At 42.8% G+C, this 17,668-nt stretch overlaps 1 protein-coding gene across 1 annotated transcript in view; it reads right to left on the bottom strand.

Moving 5' to 3' along the window:
* LOC109993468 (mitogen-activated protein kinase kinase kinase 11) overlaps nucleotides 1–17,668 on the bottom strand; it is a 55,569-nt gene that overhangs the window by 23,437 nt on the left and 14,464 nt on the right. The window contains exons 2-5 of the mRNA XM_020646435.3: nucleotides 9,156–9,336; nucleotides 4,011–4,159; nucleotides 2,792–2,967; nucleotides 2,139–2,385 (exon numbers count right to left, since the gene is read on the bottom strand). Of these exons, the coding sequence (XP_020502091.2) occupies nucleotides 2,139–2,385; nucleotides 2,792–2,967; nucleotides 4,011–4,159; nucleotides 9,156–9,336 (753 nt within the window). The remainder of the gene's footprint in view (nucleotides 1–2,138; nucleotides 2,386–2,791; nucleotides 2,968–4,010; nucleotides 4,160–9,155; nucleotides 9,337–17,668) is intronic.

The raw sequence follows: 17,668 nt of genomic DNA, 5'->3' as shown, positions 1-17,668 counted from the left end.
CCGTTTAGCCTCCTAGGAAGTAAACAAGTACAGCTAGCGACTGCAACAACCTGCTACTAGCTAGCATTTTTAACAACACTTACAAAGTGATTCACTAGGATAACTTCTGTTTCACTGTTAGCAGTCAATTTCACATTCAATTTAGAAACTAAAGCAGTTGACATCAGCATGTTTCTGTTCCATCTAGCTGCAAGCTAACACTGCTGCTTACAGGCAGAGAGCTCAGTAGCTTCAAAGGGAACATTTTCCCTTTATACTCTGAAAAGACAAATGATTTCCTCTACCACTCTTACACTATCGTTCATAGCATTTTTAGGAATCGTTATTTTAAAAAATATATTTTTCACAATTTGCATAAAAGATTAAAAAGCTCCACAACCAGCAGCTACTAGCATTAGCTTGTTCATGTTCTGTCAAGTGGTGCTATGCTAAACTTGCTGTAAAGCTAACAGGCTTACATCACAGGTTTACTGAGCTGGTTAGTGCTAAATGCTTTAAGAAGCTAGAGCCAAAAATAAATTAGTAGTATTCATGGTGACACATTCCACATAAAAAATTACATCAATACCACTACTATCATGCTCAACTAGCTCTCTACCTCTATGTTTCTCTGTTTATGAAAAAGAAGGAGAAGATATCTGTTATTAATCCCACTAGAGGGAAATTACATTATTGAGACATGCTACACACACACAGGCTGAAATACACACACATACACAAACAGGATCCTATGGACATGCACTATTTAAGAGATGTCAGAGTGAGAGGGCTGCACATGAAAGAGCACCCGAGCAGTTAGAGGGGTTCAGTGCCTTGCTCAAGGGCCCCTCGGCAGTGCTGATGAAGTGACCTTGCACCTCCCCAGCTACCAGACCAACTTCCAGACTGGAACTAGCGACCCTCCAAACCCAAGTCCCTACAGACTGGGCTACTACCGCCCCCTCATGCTGCCTCCATATAACTTTTAAAGAGCAACATTTTGAGATTTAAGTGCAAAACCCTCCAAAACCACCTCTATGCTGAACTGCATTTCACCACACATATTGCTCGTGTATATGACAAATAAAACCTTTAAATCCTACATAAGAACGCCTTAAGCTTGTTCTATTTATATCTGCTTTTACAATATACAGGATTAAAGGTAATATATGAGTGGCAGGTAATGTGTTGTGAAAATAAAAACACTACAGGGAGAGCAGTGGTGAAGGAGGGAAAGAGTAAGTGTAAGAGCAAGAAAGTGAGAGAGGGCGAGACAGCAGTGTGTCCATGGACAGGAAGTGTAAAGGCGTGGTTGGCTCACTCTCACCCTCTCATCAACCCCCCTCCACCACCACCACATCACCGCCCTGCTGCTGCTGGGAAAGGCCTAACCACACACAAACACACACACACTGGATCTGAGCGACGGCAGGCTGTGTGACTTTGTGACAGTAAGAGGACACAGCATTCATGGGAAAGAGCAAAAAGTGGAGTAAAAGTCAGACGTGTGATCCACCTGTAAAGAATGAACGCATCATTCACCACGAACACGGTCTAAACGTCGCTGCAGGAGGTCGCCTCAAGATAAATATGTTAAATGTTCATAGTATTTTCGACATTTCTTAAACAATCTATTGGACGACAGCAGATCAGCCAGCCCCGACAGGAACCTTAAATACAGCCGAGCTGCAAAATGACAACAGTCACCACACAGAGCTCTGTCACTAACTTCCTCTTCTCGACTCGACGGTTTTTTCTGTGCTGATGATTTTGGTGCGGACATATTTAGGGTGTAACCCCGCCTCTTGCTCAATGACAGCTGGGATCAGCTCCAGCCCCCCGCAACTCCCGAACGTGAAAAGCAGTAAAGAAAATGGATGGATTCCTCTGATGCTCCACTGAGGGAGGGAAATTTGATCGCTGCACTCCAAGAGATGATAATAAAAAGGTCACATGTGATGCAAGACACACTTTACCATCTGACACTTCGAGGTGTCTCTAAATCAGACGTTACAATGATGCACACTGTACTCGAGTAATGTTTGACAATGCACACTGGGTCTTAACTTTATACTGTCAGGTATTTGAACTCAACATCGTCTTGCACTGCAGGACTGTAAAAATCTGAAACTCATTTCTTAAAACAAACACGAGCGTACCTTGAGGCATGCTGATCTTCTCCCCGTTCTTGCTCTTGAGCTTGTGCTTCTTGAACGTCCCCTTCCTCTTCTTGACGTTGGGCTTCTCCTGATTCTGGTTCAGGTGCTGGATGAGGAGGCTGAGCTCGCGCTCGAACACGTCCTGCTCCCACTGGGCCAGCTGCTGCTCGCGCTGACGCAGGAACTCTTCGTGTGACTTCTGCTCGAGGGCCGCTCGCTTCAGCTCCTCCTCGCGACACCTCAGCTCCTGGTTGGTGGAGGAGGAAAGGAGACGCAGCGGAATGATGTGAGGAAGGTGGGATCAAAGTTTACAGACTGGTAGTGTACTGTAGGTACTGCATCGGAACCTTTGATGGTCATTTTTTGACAAGCTGACTCCCACCTGATTTTCAGTATTTAACTTCCTGTTCCAAAAATAAGTGTTTGGACTCCAAATAAATATACTGTAGTTCCTCATTTTTATTGCTAAAAATACAGATTTTTGCGCTGAGTTTAGAACACTTGATATGCTGACGAGGTTAATTTTATTATATTGCCTAAACCAAAACACAGCCCAGGGTTCAGCGTCTTAAAGAATGTCAAGATTTTTTCTCAAACACACAGAAATTCCATGAATCTGAAGAACACACTCGGCGTCCCTGAACGCGTCTCACCTTCTCTTTAGCCCTCAGCTCATCGAACATGTCCTGAATCTCCAGCTTCCAGTCCTCCTGCAGCGAGTGGAAGGAGTCCTGCGGCATCTCTTCCTTCACCTGCTGCTCCAGAGCCATCAGCTGGGACAGGATGGAGCTAAAGTTGGGCCTGCGGTGGGGGTCCTGGTCCCAGCACTCTGTCACACACACACACACACACACACACACACACACACACACACGGACAACACAATCAGACTCAGGAGAATGGTTCAAGGATGCAGAGAAAACTTCAGGAGTTTTATGCAAATGTGGACAAGGATTACGGCAGAAACTTTAAGAAATAAGGAAGTTGTTGAATAACTCAGAGCAACAAAGATATAAAGAAAAAGACAAGTTGATGAAACAGATGAAAAATTGTCTGGTTTCGTTTTTCTGTTGTTTCCTCAAAGTGAGTGGAAAATATGAGCGAGTTAATCCAGTAGTTTCACTTCTTTTGAATGAGGAGACTCTAAAAAGAGAAGTGACCGTCTAATTCGACATCAGTAATACTAATTTTCATATAAATCAGGGTTTTTTAAGCTTCTTTTAATAGTTAAACCCAGGACAAAAAGATGGACGTTTCTGCGCTCTTTACATCACAGTTTGAATCAACGGTTCTCCACTCTACTCTAATCTTTATTTACACATCCTTCAGCCTCTTGTGTGAGCTCGATCCGGAGTCAAGCTGATCACTTATTCAAAGTGTTATGCTTAATTAACTTGCTGTGGGGGTTTTTGCATAATTCGCTGCGACGCTTTGGGCCCTACAAGGAGATCAAAAAACAATGCGATAATTAATTAATCCTCTGAGGTGGCTATCAGTGGTTTTGCGCACTGATCTTTTTTTAAAAAAAACAGGACTGTAAGAGGAAAAGCTGACACCACAGAGAGCGGGGTTAAGATGGTACACTCTTTTATGTCTGTGAGGAGACAGAACTCAGGTGACACTTTTTTAGCGACACAAATAAAAATGAACACAAACATGTTGCAAAAGGAAACACTTCCTCTCCACAGCCACGTTTCTTAACAACACACAGGAATTTGTTTTCTCAATTTCTACCCAGCTTTGGGGAAATGGAGAGAGAGCGTGTTGTTGACACCGATTTGATGTCACGCGAGAGAGAACTCTCACACCAGTGAACTGAGGAACAACCCTCAAACACACAAACAGGGCTACCAGTTGCATTTTTTGTCCCACCTGCCATGAGCTGAGCGAAGGGTTGGGGGCAGGTGGAGGGGATGGGCAGGGTGAGCTTGTTGACGGCGACTCCGTAGGCGACGGCCAGTCCATCAATCCCTTTGTAGGGGGCTTCTCCTGTGAGCAGCTCCCACAGCAGAACACCGTAGCTGGAAGGAAGAAATGAAACAGAAAAAGCATGAGACAGTCCATCCAGACTAATATTAAACACAGGATGTATTCTTTATAACACGCCTGTTGTGTGTTCTTCCTGCAGCTGCTGCATGGAAAAACTCTTCCATGAATAACAGTCGAGGTAGAACATCTAATGATGTTTTTTTTCCCCCTGTGAAGCGAGCAGCCAGGACCATCTTAAAGGGAAGTCCTGGTAGTCCTGGGACATGTTTTTGGATTTAAATGGCGACACCTACTGAAGCCTAACACGTGGCAGAGGCCGTTAACCAAAGTCCAGATGTCTCCAGCCAGCCACTCAGGAAAGGGCAGCAATTGCACAACTGAAATCTTAAACCCTGTTCAGATTGTCGTTTAAAGCCGCCATATTTACGTCCCTGTTTTTACCCGGTCTTGTCTCAGTCTACGACTGGGTGGACTCTGGGTGGAATGAGCTATATACGTATACCAGAACTGTTTTCTGATCCAGGCTGGAAACATCCTTACTTCTGCTGTAAAGATGGACGTTTAAATATGACACCTAACAGTAGATTCTTTGGTTTTTTGCAGCCATCCTCAAGTGGACACTCAAGGTACTGCACTTCTTTGCACATCTGCATTGGCTTCATATTCCAACACCAGACCTTACCGCTTGGTCTTCCATTGCACCTGTCTTTTGTCCCACTGTGTTATTATATTATGTTGTGTCGAAGCAAACCCTTTCAAATATCAAAGAAACACAACAATACAAAAAAAAAGGCTGACAGACTGAAGAAGCTATTTACAAAAAACTCTCACATTCTACGAGGTCAGAGCCTTGATTCTGTAAGTGAAGTCTGGTGAGAGCACTGAAGAGGCTGTTTCCTGTTTTAAATTAAAAAAAAACTAAAAAAACACCCTTCCTTAGGAGAAACAGTTATTTCTGTAGGGATCCTTTCAGGAAAGCACTTAGAATAACAGGCTTACTTTAATCGGGCGCCTTCTGTCGCAGCAATTAAATCTCACCTTGCCGCTTCTGACGGAAACTTTTGTACCTATCAATCAATTACAATCAAATATTTAAAAACAGAGCCAAGGTTTGAAACTACATGACTTCCCTTTGAAGGCTATCATTTCCAGACTTCTCAAATATTACAGTATTTTAACACCAAGGAGGAGAATTAGAGCCCGACTGATTAATCGGCCAGCCGATAATATCGGCCAATATTAGCTTATCCATTGATTATCGGCTAATTTTGATGCAGATATGTGCCGATATTTCAGATTTATTCACCAGTCAAAAAGCATTTTATTAGATTTTCATTGTATTACACTATCAGTTCTCTTTCCCCAGCAGAGGGCGCTATATGTATTACAACAAGCATCATCACTCTTAAGAGTGTCGAGCGGTGATGCACGTACATGCACAGTTACTTTCCAGTTGAGTGACCATCTTGTCTTCATTATGAATCTTTTCCACAAGTGTTTCAGAACTGCAATTGAGGGATCAACACAATAAATGTGTTTATCTATATCTATCTCTACAGATCAAACATAGATCTAAGAAAGATATCTGCCGATATGTCAGTATCGGCCCTGAAAAACCCTGGGTCGGGTCGGGCCCTAATGAGAATCCAAGGGAAGTTGATTAATAATAAATGTGTAGGTTTTCATTCTATTATGTGTTCCAAAACTATTTTTTTTAGGAACAAAATATGTTCTTAAAATTTTTTTTAAAAAAAGGGAATCCAAAGGACAACATTATAGTCGTATTGTCCTGTTTCCTAAAGTACAGTGTGGACTAAGACGTGTGGATCTACACATCCAGCAGACACAACAACATAAGCATTCATCTTCTTGAGCGACTGTATAGCCCACTACATTTAGTCCTGACCTTGACCTTAAAGACAACATCTCGACTCGGGTCGGCTGTGACAAAACTCCACGCTTTATATTTTCCGCTTCGGGCTTTGTGCGGCAGATTATACTTTACACATTCATGATCAAAGCACACACAGCACAGCACCAAGACACAATGGTGCAGTGGAATATTTTTGCTTGATGAAACTTGCTTGCAAAGCGATGTGAACTCATGCATGCAGAACTTGTACAAAACACACAGACACACACACACACACACACACAGACTTTGGAGCCCACACAATGGGAGCAGCCCTGTGTCCCTAGAAGATGAAGCGTGGCGCAGGACTTGGATCTCCCACACTGTCAATTAACCCTCGCCCCGAACTGACTGAACGCACAGTGGAGGCCGGCTAAGTGGAGAGCACAGGCCGCAGCCCTTTTTTTATTTAGTTCTTTAATTACAACTTCCACACACTGTGACTGTGCAGAAAACGCCGCTCGTCGACTCGCCCCTCAGGCGGTTTGTCGTCTCCGTGCGGCGGCTTTTGGAAGACGAGCGGCCGATGGAAAGATGAGAAAGAATAGTAGAACAAAGATTACCCTTCATTTTCAGAGCGCGCCCGCCCGCCCGCCTGCTACTCGCTCATTTTGCAGTTTTCCAGATTGTGAGGAGATTGCTGTGAAAATGAGCTTGCGTGGGTTTGTTGTGGATACAAGCAGGAGTTGGAAACTGAGAGTGTGTGTGTGTGTGTGTGTGTGTGTGTGTGTGTGTGTGTGTGTGTGTGTGTGTGTGTGTGTGTGTGTGTGTGTGTGTGAGATAGTGAGATGACACTGAGCTCATTAGGGAAGAGGAATAACTGTACACTCTGACTAAACAGCGCTCCTCTGAGGACCAGAAAATTCCTTAAGAGGCTCGCACCACAGCAGAATCCTCTCTGATGTTCTCAAAGACGCATTCAGAAAAGGTTATTGGAGCAGCACGCTCAATCGGTTTCACATAGGCTGCAAAGAAGCCGTTTCAGAATGGATGAAATGGTCCAAATCCACAGGATTAAAATTAAACCATTGCATATAAGACTTAACAGCCATAGCTACCATGCAGTAAAACCATGCATGTTTTATTGTTGTAATAAATTAAATGGCTGATCTTTTTTTTTTAGTAAGAGTAAAGACATCCTGGTCTGATTTATTCCTAATGCTGGTTCCCCTCTTTACAAATCACACTGCTTTTTAAGACATTATTAAAAATCTAGGGACTCTCCTCTTTCTGTGCCAGACACACACAGCTATGCACACACACACACACACACACACACACACACACACACACACACACACACACACACACACACACACACACACACACACACACACACACACACACACACACACACACACACAGATAAAGGGCTGTGGTTAGCTCTGCTGTGTGGCCTCTCTCTCTCTCTCTCTCTCTCTCTCTCTCTCTCTCTCTCTCTGTCTATACTGGAGACAATGGGACAGTGTGCACTACACATGTCCCACAACAAAGCACAGAGCAGCTCTTTGAAGAGACGCCATCACATGGCTGCTGCGGCCTTGTTGCAATCCATCACTCTGCCCCCCCCCCCAACCCCCTTCTTCTCTTCATCACTGTCTCCCACCATCACTTCTCTGCACTTTTCACCCTTTCACCTCTACTCCTGTCATGTTGCCGTCTGTGTGCAGAGCCCCGTGGGCGAGACCGTTGCGCTGCAGAACAGCTAGTCAACAGTCCACACTACTGTACTTCATAAACACTGACACACTGATGTCGAAATCCTCTTCATGCACTTGTGTAAAAGTGCAACACTAAACATTGCACAACAAATATTCTAGATTTAAAACTTGTCCTGACTTTGAACTTCTACCTGGGGGGACATGGTCAGGATCAGAACATTTTGATTTAGATGTCTAAGTGTGATGTGCATTAGATTCACTGATCTAGTTTTTATGAACCTGTACATGGGAATACTCCACTGTTTCAGTCTGTGTGTGGACAGGGCCGATCATCCAACACATACACGCAGCAAAAAGTGACGAGTTAGAGCTTTAGAGTTAGAGATGAACCTTAATAAACCTCGATACACAGAGACGTGAAAGACGTCACCATAGTCCAGGACAGACGTCTCTTATATGACCGGGTGGATTCAATGAGGTCATTTAGAAATTGTTAAATCGACTTCTTCCAAATTTGTGCACTTTGACTCCTTTGTTGATAATATTTAAAGGCGGGGGCTCCGGAGGCATGCTGAAATCCTGCCTCACTCTAACTTTCAGTCAACCTATAGCAACAGGCTGAGAGCTGGAGCTGAGGCGGGTTTTAAGCCTCTTGACAAACCGTTACATCACGCCACATCAATTTAGACCTACATACATTTTTAATTTATGCTGTATAAACTGCTTTTTTGCTGTTGTGTGTATGTGACTTCCTGTGTTCCTGGAGTCAGCCTCAAACGGACACTCGATGAACAGCAGGATTTTACACATTCTTCTTTTTTCAACACCAGAAGCCGTCACTTGAGCAGAACACACCTAGATTAAAACCGTCTGCTCACTGTTATATTACAAACCAGGATTAAATGTTAACTACGTACATAAGTCCCTGTGCTTTGGATACCTTACAAACACTCGAAAAAGTGTTTAACACTTGTATTGTTATGATTATAAAACAAATAAAATATGTGAATATTAGACTCTTTTACTCTCTCATTTGTGAATTCTTCCCAAAATCCGATTCCAGTCAGGCTCTACTACTGATAAGCAGATCAACACGGTGCTTTCCAGGCAACAAAGAAAACCATTTTTATCCTTTTACGGAAAAGTCGGACTTTGCAGGATTAGCTTTGCTCGCTTAGCCTATAATTAGCTTCATATTTAGCATACAGGACAGAAGAGCAGCTTTAATCTTTGCACCCAAACTCTGAAAGATCTGCCATTTCCCAGAATGTTGACGCACCCTGCTGTGACTTAATCCATCCCCCCCTTTCATCCAAAGAAGTGTTCACAGTTTGTACGTAGATAAGATATTATCATAAAAGTTATATTTGTACTTTAAGAGTCCTGGATTTGGGTTCAGCTGATCTTTGAAGCACTTTAGTAAAAACATGCTGCAGATGAAACACAAGCTCTCACCTCCAGACGTCGCTGCCCTTGGAGAAGGTGGAGGACTTGATGACCTCGGGGGCCATCCAGGCGTAGGTGCCGGCGGTGCTCATCTTGGTGGTCTTGTGCCACTCTCGGGCCAGGCCGAAGTCGGTGATCTTCAACGTCAACCCCTCCATGCATTCATTCTCTATGGGCTGAGCCAGGAGGACTGGAGACACAGGGGAGAGGACGAGAGGAGAGAGAGAGAGTCGGTCAAACATGATCTGTGATTCAAAGTCTAATAAATGCATTCCTCAAAGGACTTCATTTGTACTTTCTGTGTTTGTAAATACTAAAAAAAGAGACTGCTCCTATACACATACTTACAAATTCTAGATTTGTTTCTCACTTCCTGTTTCTCTTAACGATACATTTCAAACTGACAGCGACACTCACATCTCCACTAATCCTACTTCAGAGTCTGCAAGCATTGAATTTAAAAATGCAAATCATTACCATCACAGGTAGCTTGACAAGGTGTTATTTATTTCTGACTTGGTGAATTTGCACGGCATGTGAGAGAGAGGGTGATGTGGATGCAGAGGAGTAAAGGGCTCTGAATCAATCTGAGTCGTCACCGGAAACATGGCCTCACATGAACTGAGAGACAGGATGCACTATTTTTAAATGAAATGCTAACATATCAGACGCTCCTGAAGCTCTGATTCCTTTTTGTGTTGTGACGTGCAAAAAAAAAAACTTCTGCTACAATAGCTGAAAAGCTGTTTTTGTTTTACTATTTTATACTTTTATTGTGAAGCAGTTACAGAAATATTAAAACCCTTAAAGGTTTTGATGTTTATATAATGATTTAAAAAAAAAATCCATTATGACGATTACATTAACACTCGTTTGATTAAATTGGGTTGAACTGTCGTCTACATGAACCAACAATAACCAATTATTTCAATTAGAGACAAGTTAATTAAAATTACATTTATTAAAAGTATTATTAATGTTGACAAAATGTTGAATCAAACTTTGATTTCATGTTTAGTTTAATTTTATAATGTTGAATTAAATTTAGGACAAAGTTGATCTCATCATTCCTCTTCACATGACAACCATAAAATGTAGCCGGTTAGCTTCTGTTAGCGATTTTGGAAGAGGAGGACTTGTATTTATTATGCTGTAATATTGAAACAAGTATGGACATTATACCAATTCTACTAGTTTGGTATCAAAGTTTAAAAGTCCGCTATCATGACAACCCTATAATAAAATTCTAGTTTGACCTCATTATTAAGCTTTCCTATAGTATTTAAAACTAGGACTATTCATTTATCTGATCACATTTAATCCCTGATTTAAAAAGTTAATCACAATTAATCACATGTTTGAAATGCCATTATTTCTCATTTTAAAACAGTCTTCATACTTTTATTTTGTGTTTTGTGCGGCCTTGAGCTAAGTTAGTGTCAACTTCCTGTCTGGGAAGAAAAATACAAATGCTTTTATTTTGAAGGAACATAAGGAAGTTCCAGTAGATTGATAGTTGCGCCGTTAACCTAACAAAGTTAAGAAAATAAAACTCTCTACAGGTGGCAAAGTGAATGAAAATATCCAAAGAGGAGGATAAAAAGGTTGAATGTTTGATGTCTTGAGGTGGATATTACGAGCGACTCGTCCACGGAGCTGTCTCTGAGCTTTATTTAAAGTGGAAAGGTGCCGTGGTGTCGTTTATTTTACAACAATGTGGCTGCAGGAAGACGCGACGGTGGACACAGTACGGTGAGTAAAAAGGGAGACAATGGCACGTTCATCAAGATGAGTGAGAATCCACTGCATCTAAATCTGATACACTCTGATCACTGCGTCTGCACAGTCTGCAATATTCAAACTGGATGGGATGGTGTGTGTGTGTCTGTGTGTGTGTGTGTGTGTGGGGGGGGGGGGGGGGGGGGAGGGGGGGGGGGGGGACCAACTAGCATACATAAATCTGACAACTCTGCCATGTCAATGTCCTAAAAAGAGAATTCCCTTGGAGCTTGGTGATAGTCATCTCTGCTGCGTCTTATCTCGTACCTGCAGACACCATCATGGCAGAGCCCATGTGCACTCGGTCTGAATCAGAAGTCACTGCCTCATAATAAAAAATAAATCCTATCTTAGTAAAGCTGGGTTATTATTTGTGTTATCTACGCTACAGTCTGAGGTTTTGTTTGCAGTATTCTTGCGGGTAAACTTTGTATAAAATCACAAACAGAGACGAGTTCTGTTGACAGCTGGAACAACAAATATCACAAACCGAGAACACAGCAGCACTTATCATCCTTTCATATTCTGAGCTCGGAGAAACAAACCAAACAACAACAAAGACAATAAACCGTGCATCCTGATATGCCCTCGTCTGCACCGGAGGCAGAAACGCAGCCGCTCATTACACACAAGACAAATCTGAATACTCCACCTTTGTGTCATCTCCGAGGCAAACCTGGTTCTCCAAAACGACTTCTACTTAAAGTAGAATTCATTACAACGGAAAGTCAACTTAACCACTCACACTAATGAGGTGACACAAACCTCTAAGTGTGTGTAGTTAAGAGGCGTAATGATGGAGTGAAACATCCGTTATTTTAAGCCTTTGGTTAATCGAGTCGGTTCTCTGAGCAGAAAAAAGAAATATGTAAAAGTTCTCTCTCGTGCTCTGCAGGGACCGGCTGATCACCATCAACTCTTATGATTGAGAAACTCGGGGAAAGTTGTGCTTTCTGAAACTATTTCACTATGTTAGTACAATCCTCGAACGTGTTGGCATGGCAACAGAAGAATAAAAAAAACACTCGTAAGAGCAGAAAGATCGACTGCTGCTTTAAAGTCTGAGATGAACAATTAGTTCATACGATTTATGTACAATAGCTCACATTATTTATGATTATATTATACGATTTTGAAATATGTCACAGACACCTCAGCTGATGAGTCAAAAGAAATATCAACGAGGGGGCCGTTAGCCTAGTGGTTAGTGCACGTGTTCCATGTACGGACTCTGCGGTCCCTGAAGCAGCAGCCCAGGATTCAACTCCGACCTGTGGCTCCTTTCCTTCCCGTCATCTGCCACTCTCTCTCTCTCTGATTTCTGACTCTATCCACTGTCCTGTCTCTACAAAATAAAGGTATGAAAAAATATAAACCTTGTGACTTTTTTTTTTTGATCGTTCTCTTCGTCTGTTTTTATTCACTTTATGATCCATATGGAGTTCCCTTTTCTGTGGGGAAGTCAACTCGTTACTTCCGATCTACTGGAGGTTCCTTAATTTAATTCCAAATCTAAAAGCTTAGATTTGAAAAAATCCAGACAGGAAGTAAAGCAAACTTAGCTGATATACAAAATAAAAGCTTAACAAAAGAAATGGTCCAAATTCAAAATCCAAATAAATGGACTTTTAAACGTTCGATTAAAAACGTGATTAATCGCGATTAATTATTCAAACTCAGCAATTAATCGCGATCCAAAAAAATGAATCATTAGAAATCTGAGTTTATACTTTGGCCCCAGGGATGTCCAGTCCACTCATTTGGTATTTACAGAATCCTCTTACTGACTGATCTTCAATGTTTTCTTTCTTTCTTTCTTTCTTTCTATTCACATTTCATTGTCTCAGATTATTTGTTTCTTTAAACGTATTAACCTGTACTCAGGCAACGTCAACCCCCTGCAGGTGATCCAAAATGCAGACCCTCTTTGGGTTCTTTTAAAGGTTTATTTTGGGGATTCATATGCCTTTATTTTAGAGATATGACAGTGGATAGAGTCAGAAACCAGAGACAGAGAGAGAGTGGGGAATGACATGCAGAGAAAGGAGCCACAGGTCGGATTCAAACCTGGGATGCCCGTTTGGAGGAGCACAGACATGGGTAGCCTGTCTTTGTGGTTTTTAAAACATGCTAAATAAATACGTTGAGTGGACTTGGTGGTTACAACACGACGTGGTGCAGAGCGTGACATGCTGCTAGAGGTTATTTAAGGTTTCATGACTAAGCAGAAGTCATTTCTCATAGGAAGGTGTCAAAGACAACACATTTCCTGCACTTTTTTTTTTTTTATGTCTCTTAACCTGGTTTATACAGATTGATTCTTTGTACTTTCAAAGACTAAATATTTTATAGATGAGATGCCCCAGTCCCGGTATATCCAGGCTCCATATTGTTAGAGAAAGTCATTTGAAGACGTTTATAAGAATGCATGAATTTATTTACCAAAAATGCAGCACACCCATCGTTTAGAAGAGAGTAATTTAGCCCAGCTTTACTGTAGATGTGTGAATCTTTCTGTTCTATAAAAATCACTAAAGCAATGCTCCATGTGGTGCGCTGGTAGCCTATATGGTTAGTGTGCACGCCCCAAGTGTGGAGGTCATTGTCCTCCAAGCGGGCGGCCTGGGTTTGAATCCGACCTGTGGCTCCTTTCCCTCCATGTCATCCCCCACTCTCTCTCTCTCTCTTCTGACTCTATCCACTGTCCTCTCTCTAAAATAAAAGACACATAAATCCTGAAAATAAACCTTAAAAAACACACAATGCTCCATGAAACCCCGCAGGAATTTCCGGGAAGTATTTAGTGTTGCTTTGAATGGGAGGTGTGTTTTCCCCTCAAACAAAACTCAGACTTTACTGATAACACCTGAAAGCAGCCAAGTCTCTGTCCAAACACAGATGTACAAACTGAAATAAAAAAAGATGAGTAAGTAACAGACGGTAAAAAAGGCAATAAGCTCTGAGAAAACACACTCTGGTGAGGAGCCAGCGTTATGCAAGCCCATGCTGTGTCGGAGCGCTTTGTTTGAAATAGAATATAATGCTGAGGATGTGGGTTGCTGCGGTGTGACTCTACATCACATGTTTCCTCGGTATGATCGGCAGCCCGTGCGCCTCTCTCTTCCCCTTCTGTTGGCAAGGCCCGGGCATCGTTACAGGGAAGGCTGGCCGTCAAACGCAGGGAGGAGAAGCAAGCAAAGAATTCCACTTATTATAGGGAAGTTTCTATTTGCAGTGACTTTCAGACTTTCTGGGCTTGGCACTCTTTTCCTTTTTTTTTTGTGACTGTTTTTCACTGAAATTTCTTCTCAAGTTTCTCTTCTTAAACCACACAAATGTGAAATGTATTTCATGAAGGATTCTCTCTCTTCGGGGTCTCTTTGTCTCTCTCTCTTTCTCTCTCTCAGACATCCTGTGCTGTGCCTCGCAGCCCAGAGGCAGCGAGTTTGACGTCACAAAGGAATGCATCACAAGAGGTTGTGTTGTCTGCTCTGTGTGTGTGTGTGTGTGAGTGTGTGTGTGTGTGTGTGTGTGTGTGTGTGTGTGTGTGTGTGTGTGTGTGTGTGTGTGTGTGTGTGTGTGTGTGTGTGTGTGTGTGTGTGTGTGTGTTCTTTCATATGTGTTCATTTGTGTATGTACTTCCACAAATTTTTTGCACCCAGTTCTGCAGAAACCACACATACACCTTCCATGGACTATGTATGTCCCATCCTTTGAATCAGAGTAATTAAAGATGTCCTGAAGTCAGTGTGGACAGTAATATATACAACATATCCAGGATGGTGAAAAAAGCAAGACGCTATTCTGACAGGTTTCGCCTTCAAATATGATACCAGCAAAAAAGCAAAAAAGAGCATGGGTCAACTTCATTACGTGCATGAAGACTGAACCAGTCATGCACTGGTAGCACCTTATCCCCCCCCCCCGACTGCTCGCTCATAGTTCCTGAACGTTACCTGCTGTGTTCATCAACCAGCTCACCTCTACTTCATGCAGCTTTTCACGAGGTGTCTGACTGGAAAAAGTGAGAGAAGACATTTGTTGTTTGTATCCACACATGCAGCTCAGTCCCAAAACGTTCAGGCTTTTTTAAAATTTGCACTAGTATTGGAGGGATTCACCGTATTGGCTGAGCAAAACCGTGGGACTGATAACAAAAATAATAATTACCGGCGCCTTCTTCTCAACAACCTCCATTGCTTTCTACCAGCTTGTTAATTTGAGAATTTGTGCAGCGAGGTAAGTCCATCACAAAGTTTCACATCGACTTCTGCCTCCAGATGAAGGCATAAGCAATAAAACAGCAGAAGTAGCCAATGGCCAAAACAAAAACAACCACTAAGGGGAGAAAAGAAAAGTGACCACTCATTTGACCTTTTCTGCAGAAAATCAATTTCTGTCCATTCTACAGCTGAGTCATTGTTTCTGTCAATTCCACGGACCCTCGGGGAGGTGGAGGTGGTGCTGCTGTACGAGGGAGGGCGTGTGTGTGTGTGTGTGTGTGTGTGTGTGTGTGTGTGTGTGTGTGTGTGTGTGTGTGTGTGTGTGTGTGTGTGTGTGTGTGTGTGTGTGTGTGTGTGTGTGTGCGCGCTGGTATTTACAGCAACAGGCCCTGATCCCTTGCTCCACTTCTTTTGTCCGCCTGCTGGTCAGCGTCTGCTGAAAACAAGCCGCGGTCAGTCACCCCCTATTTCCGCCCGTGCTCTAGCTCGCTGCTGCGTGACCCCCACTTCCAGGAAGTGACGTGGGTATCAGCCCAATTAGCCTCCGGTGGCGGGGCTTCTTTTACAAATGCCAAAAGCAGGAGGTGTTTTTTTGGTCATGCCTGCTTGCTGTTTGGTTGTGCTCAGTACGCAGAGAGCTATCTCTCGGAAACTGGGGTAAAGAGCGTGGCAGCAGACTGACAGACAGACGAGAGGGGTGTAGGTGTTGTGGTGGAGCGAGCAGAGGTGAGAGAGAGAGAGAGAGAGGAAGAGAGAGAGACAGAGAGAGAGACAGAGAGAGAGGAAGAGACAGATGGAGAGAGAGAGGGGTGCTGAATGCTGATGGTTATCATATGATGGAGTGAAACAGGCACAGCTAAAAGTGGCTGCTTGGGCTCGGACAGCAGAATTATGGATGATGGAGCACACACACGCACGCACACACGCACACACGCACACACGCACGCACGCACGCACAGGGTGTGCTCTGACAGCTGTCCTATCTAGTCACTTATATGATAAGGTAGATCATCAAAGTGTTTCTGCACAATCCTGCTGGATTCTATCAGTCACTTTAAATTTAAATATAATCTAGATATAAATAGTCACTTTGTGTGTCTGAAGTAAAAACTGATTTGGCGCTTGTGATTACACAATTGTATATATATTATATTATACACAAGTTCTTCAAACGTCTGGATGCAAAAATATGATCATTTGTTGTGTTATTGAAATAAATGTAAAAGAAATGACAGGGTTTAATGTTTAAACTAGGGCTAGTCGTGATAGTCCTCGTCGCAGAGCCGTGGGTTCAAGTCCGACCTCGGCCCTTTGCTGCATGTCGTCCCCTCTCTATCTCCTCCAAACACTTCCTGTCTCTCTTCAGCGGTCTCATCCTTTAAAGGCAAAAAAAAATGCCAAATAAAAAGTATGTTTAAAAAAAAAAAAGCTCCTTTTATTAAATAAAATAAACAAATTTGTTTCCTGCAAAACTAAATACAAACAGCTGTTTATTTAGTTATGCATGGCTTTTTTTTTTTTTTTTAGTTCATCTCAGAGAGGAAGAGGGGCGGAGCCGGGTGAAGTGGGTCAGAGAGTGAGAGGAGGAACAGACGATACAGTCTGACCCTGTATCTCCTTTGAAAATATATCGATATATCTTAAATACTCTGCAGCCTTTGATAGGGCCCGACCGATATGAGATTTTGAGGGCCAATACCGTTATCAATATTAGGGAGCGATACATCCGATTCCGATATGTCGGCCGATATTTTTCTTAGATCTATCTATCGATCTGTAGAGATAGATATACAACAGATATTTAACAAAGAGAAGATGGTCACTCAACTGGAAAATAACCGCTTCACACTCTGGAGTGATGATGCTGATTGTTCTTCATATAGCGCCCTCTGCTGGTGAAAGAGAACTGCTATTGTAGTACAATGATACTCAAATAAAATGCTATTTGACTGGTGAATAAATCTAGATATCGGTGCATTTCAGAGATAAAATTAGCCGATACCGATAGTCACTGGATGAGCCGATATCTGCCACTACTATCGGCTGGCTGATAAATCAGTCAGGCTCTACCTTCAAGTTGTCTGTGCACCAGGTTTTTCTAATTCTCTTTTTTAAGCATCCTCAGAGGTATGCTGGAAAAAGGGGGAAACATGATGTCACACAAATGGTAGAGGCTGTCAACGCCTCTGCCACCTTTACACACACTCACCTACACCAGCACAGAAACAAACATGCACATGCACACAGGCTACAGAAAGCACTTTTAGCAGTCTCAGCACACATACGACCACGCAGGGTGCATCCACAGTTCAGCAGCAGCGTCTCCTCCTTCCGTACGGCTTCCATCACACTGACCACGACTGCACTGTTAGTCAGCTGCTCTTACTGGACGGCCGGTTACAACACAGAACTTCACGCTGACCCACATAACACTGAGGCTAATGCTGCAAAACTTCAAAAGGTGTACCTAAAAGTTTAGAAGATTGTAAGAAGTCTGGAGGGGGTAAGTTGGAGGGAGTC

The sequence above is a fragment of the Labrus bergylta genome, chromosome 22, assembly GCF_963930695.1.
Source record: "Labrus bergylta chromosome 22, fLabBer1.1, whole genome shotgun sequence".
Lineage (NCBI taxonomy): Eukaryota > Metazoa > Chordata > Actinopteri > Labriformes > Labridae > Labrus > Labrus bergylta.
Note: the sequence above shows the minus strand (reverse complement) of the source record. Positions and strands in the feature narration are given on the sequence as shown.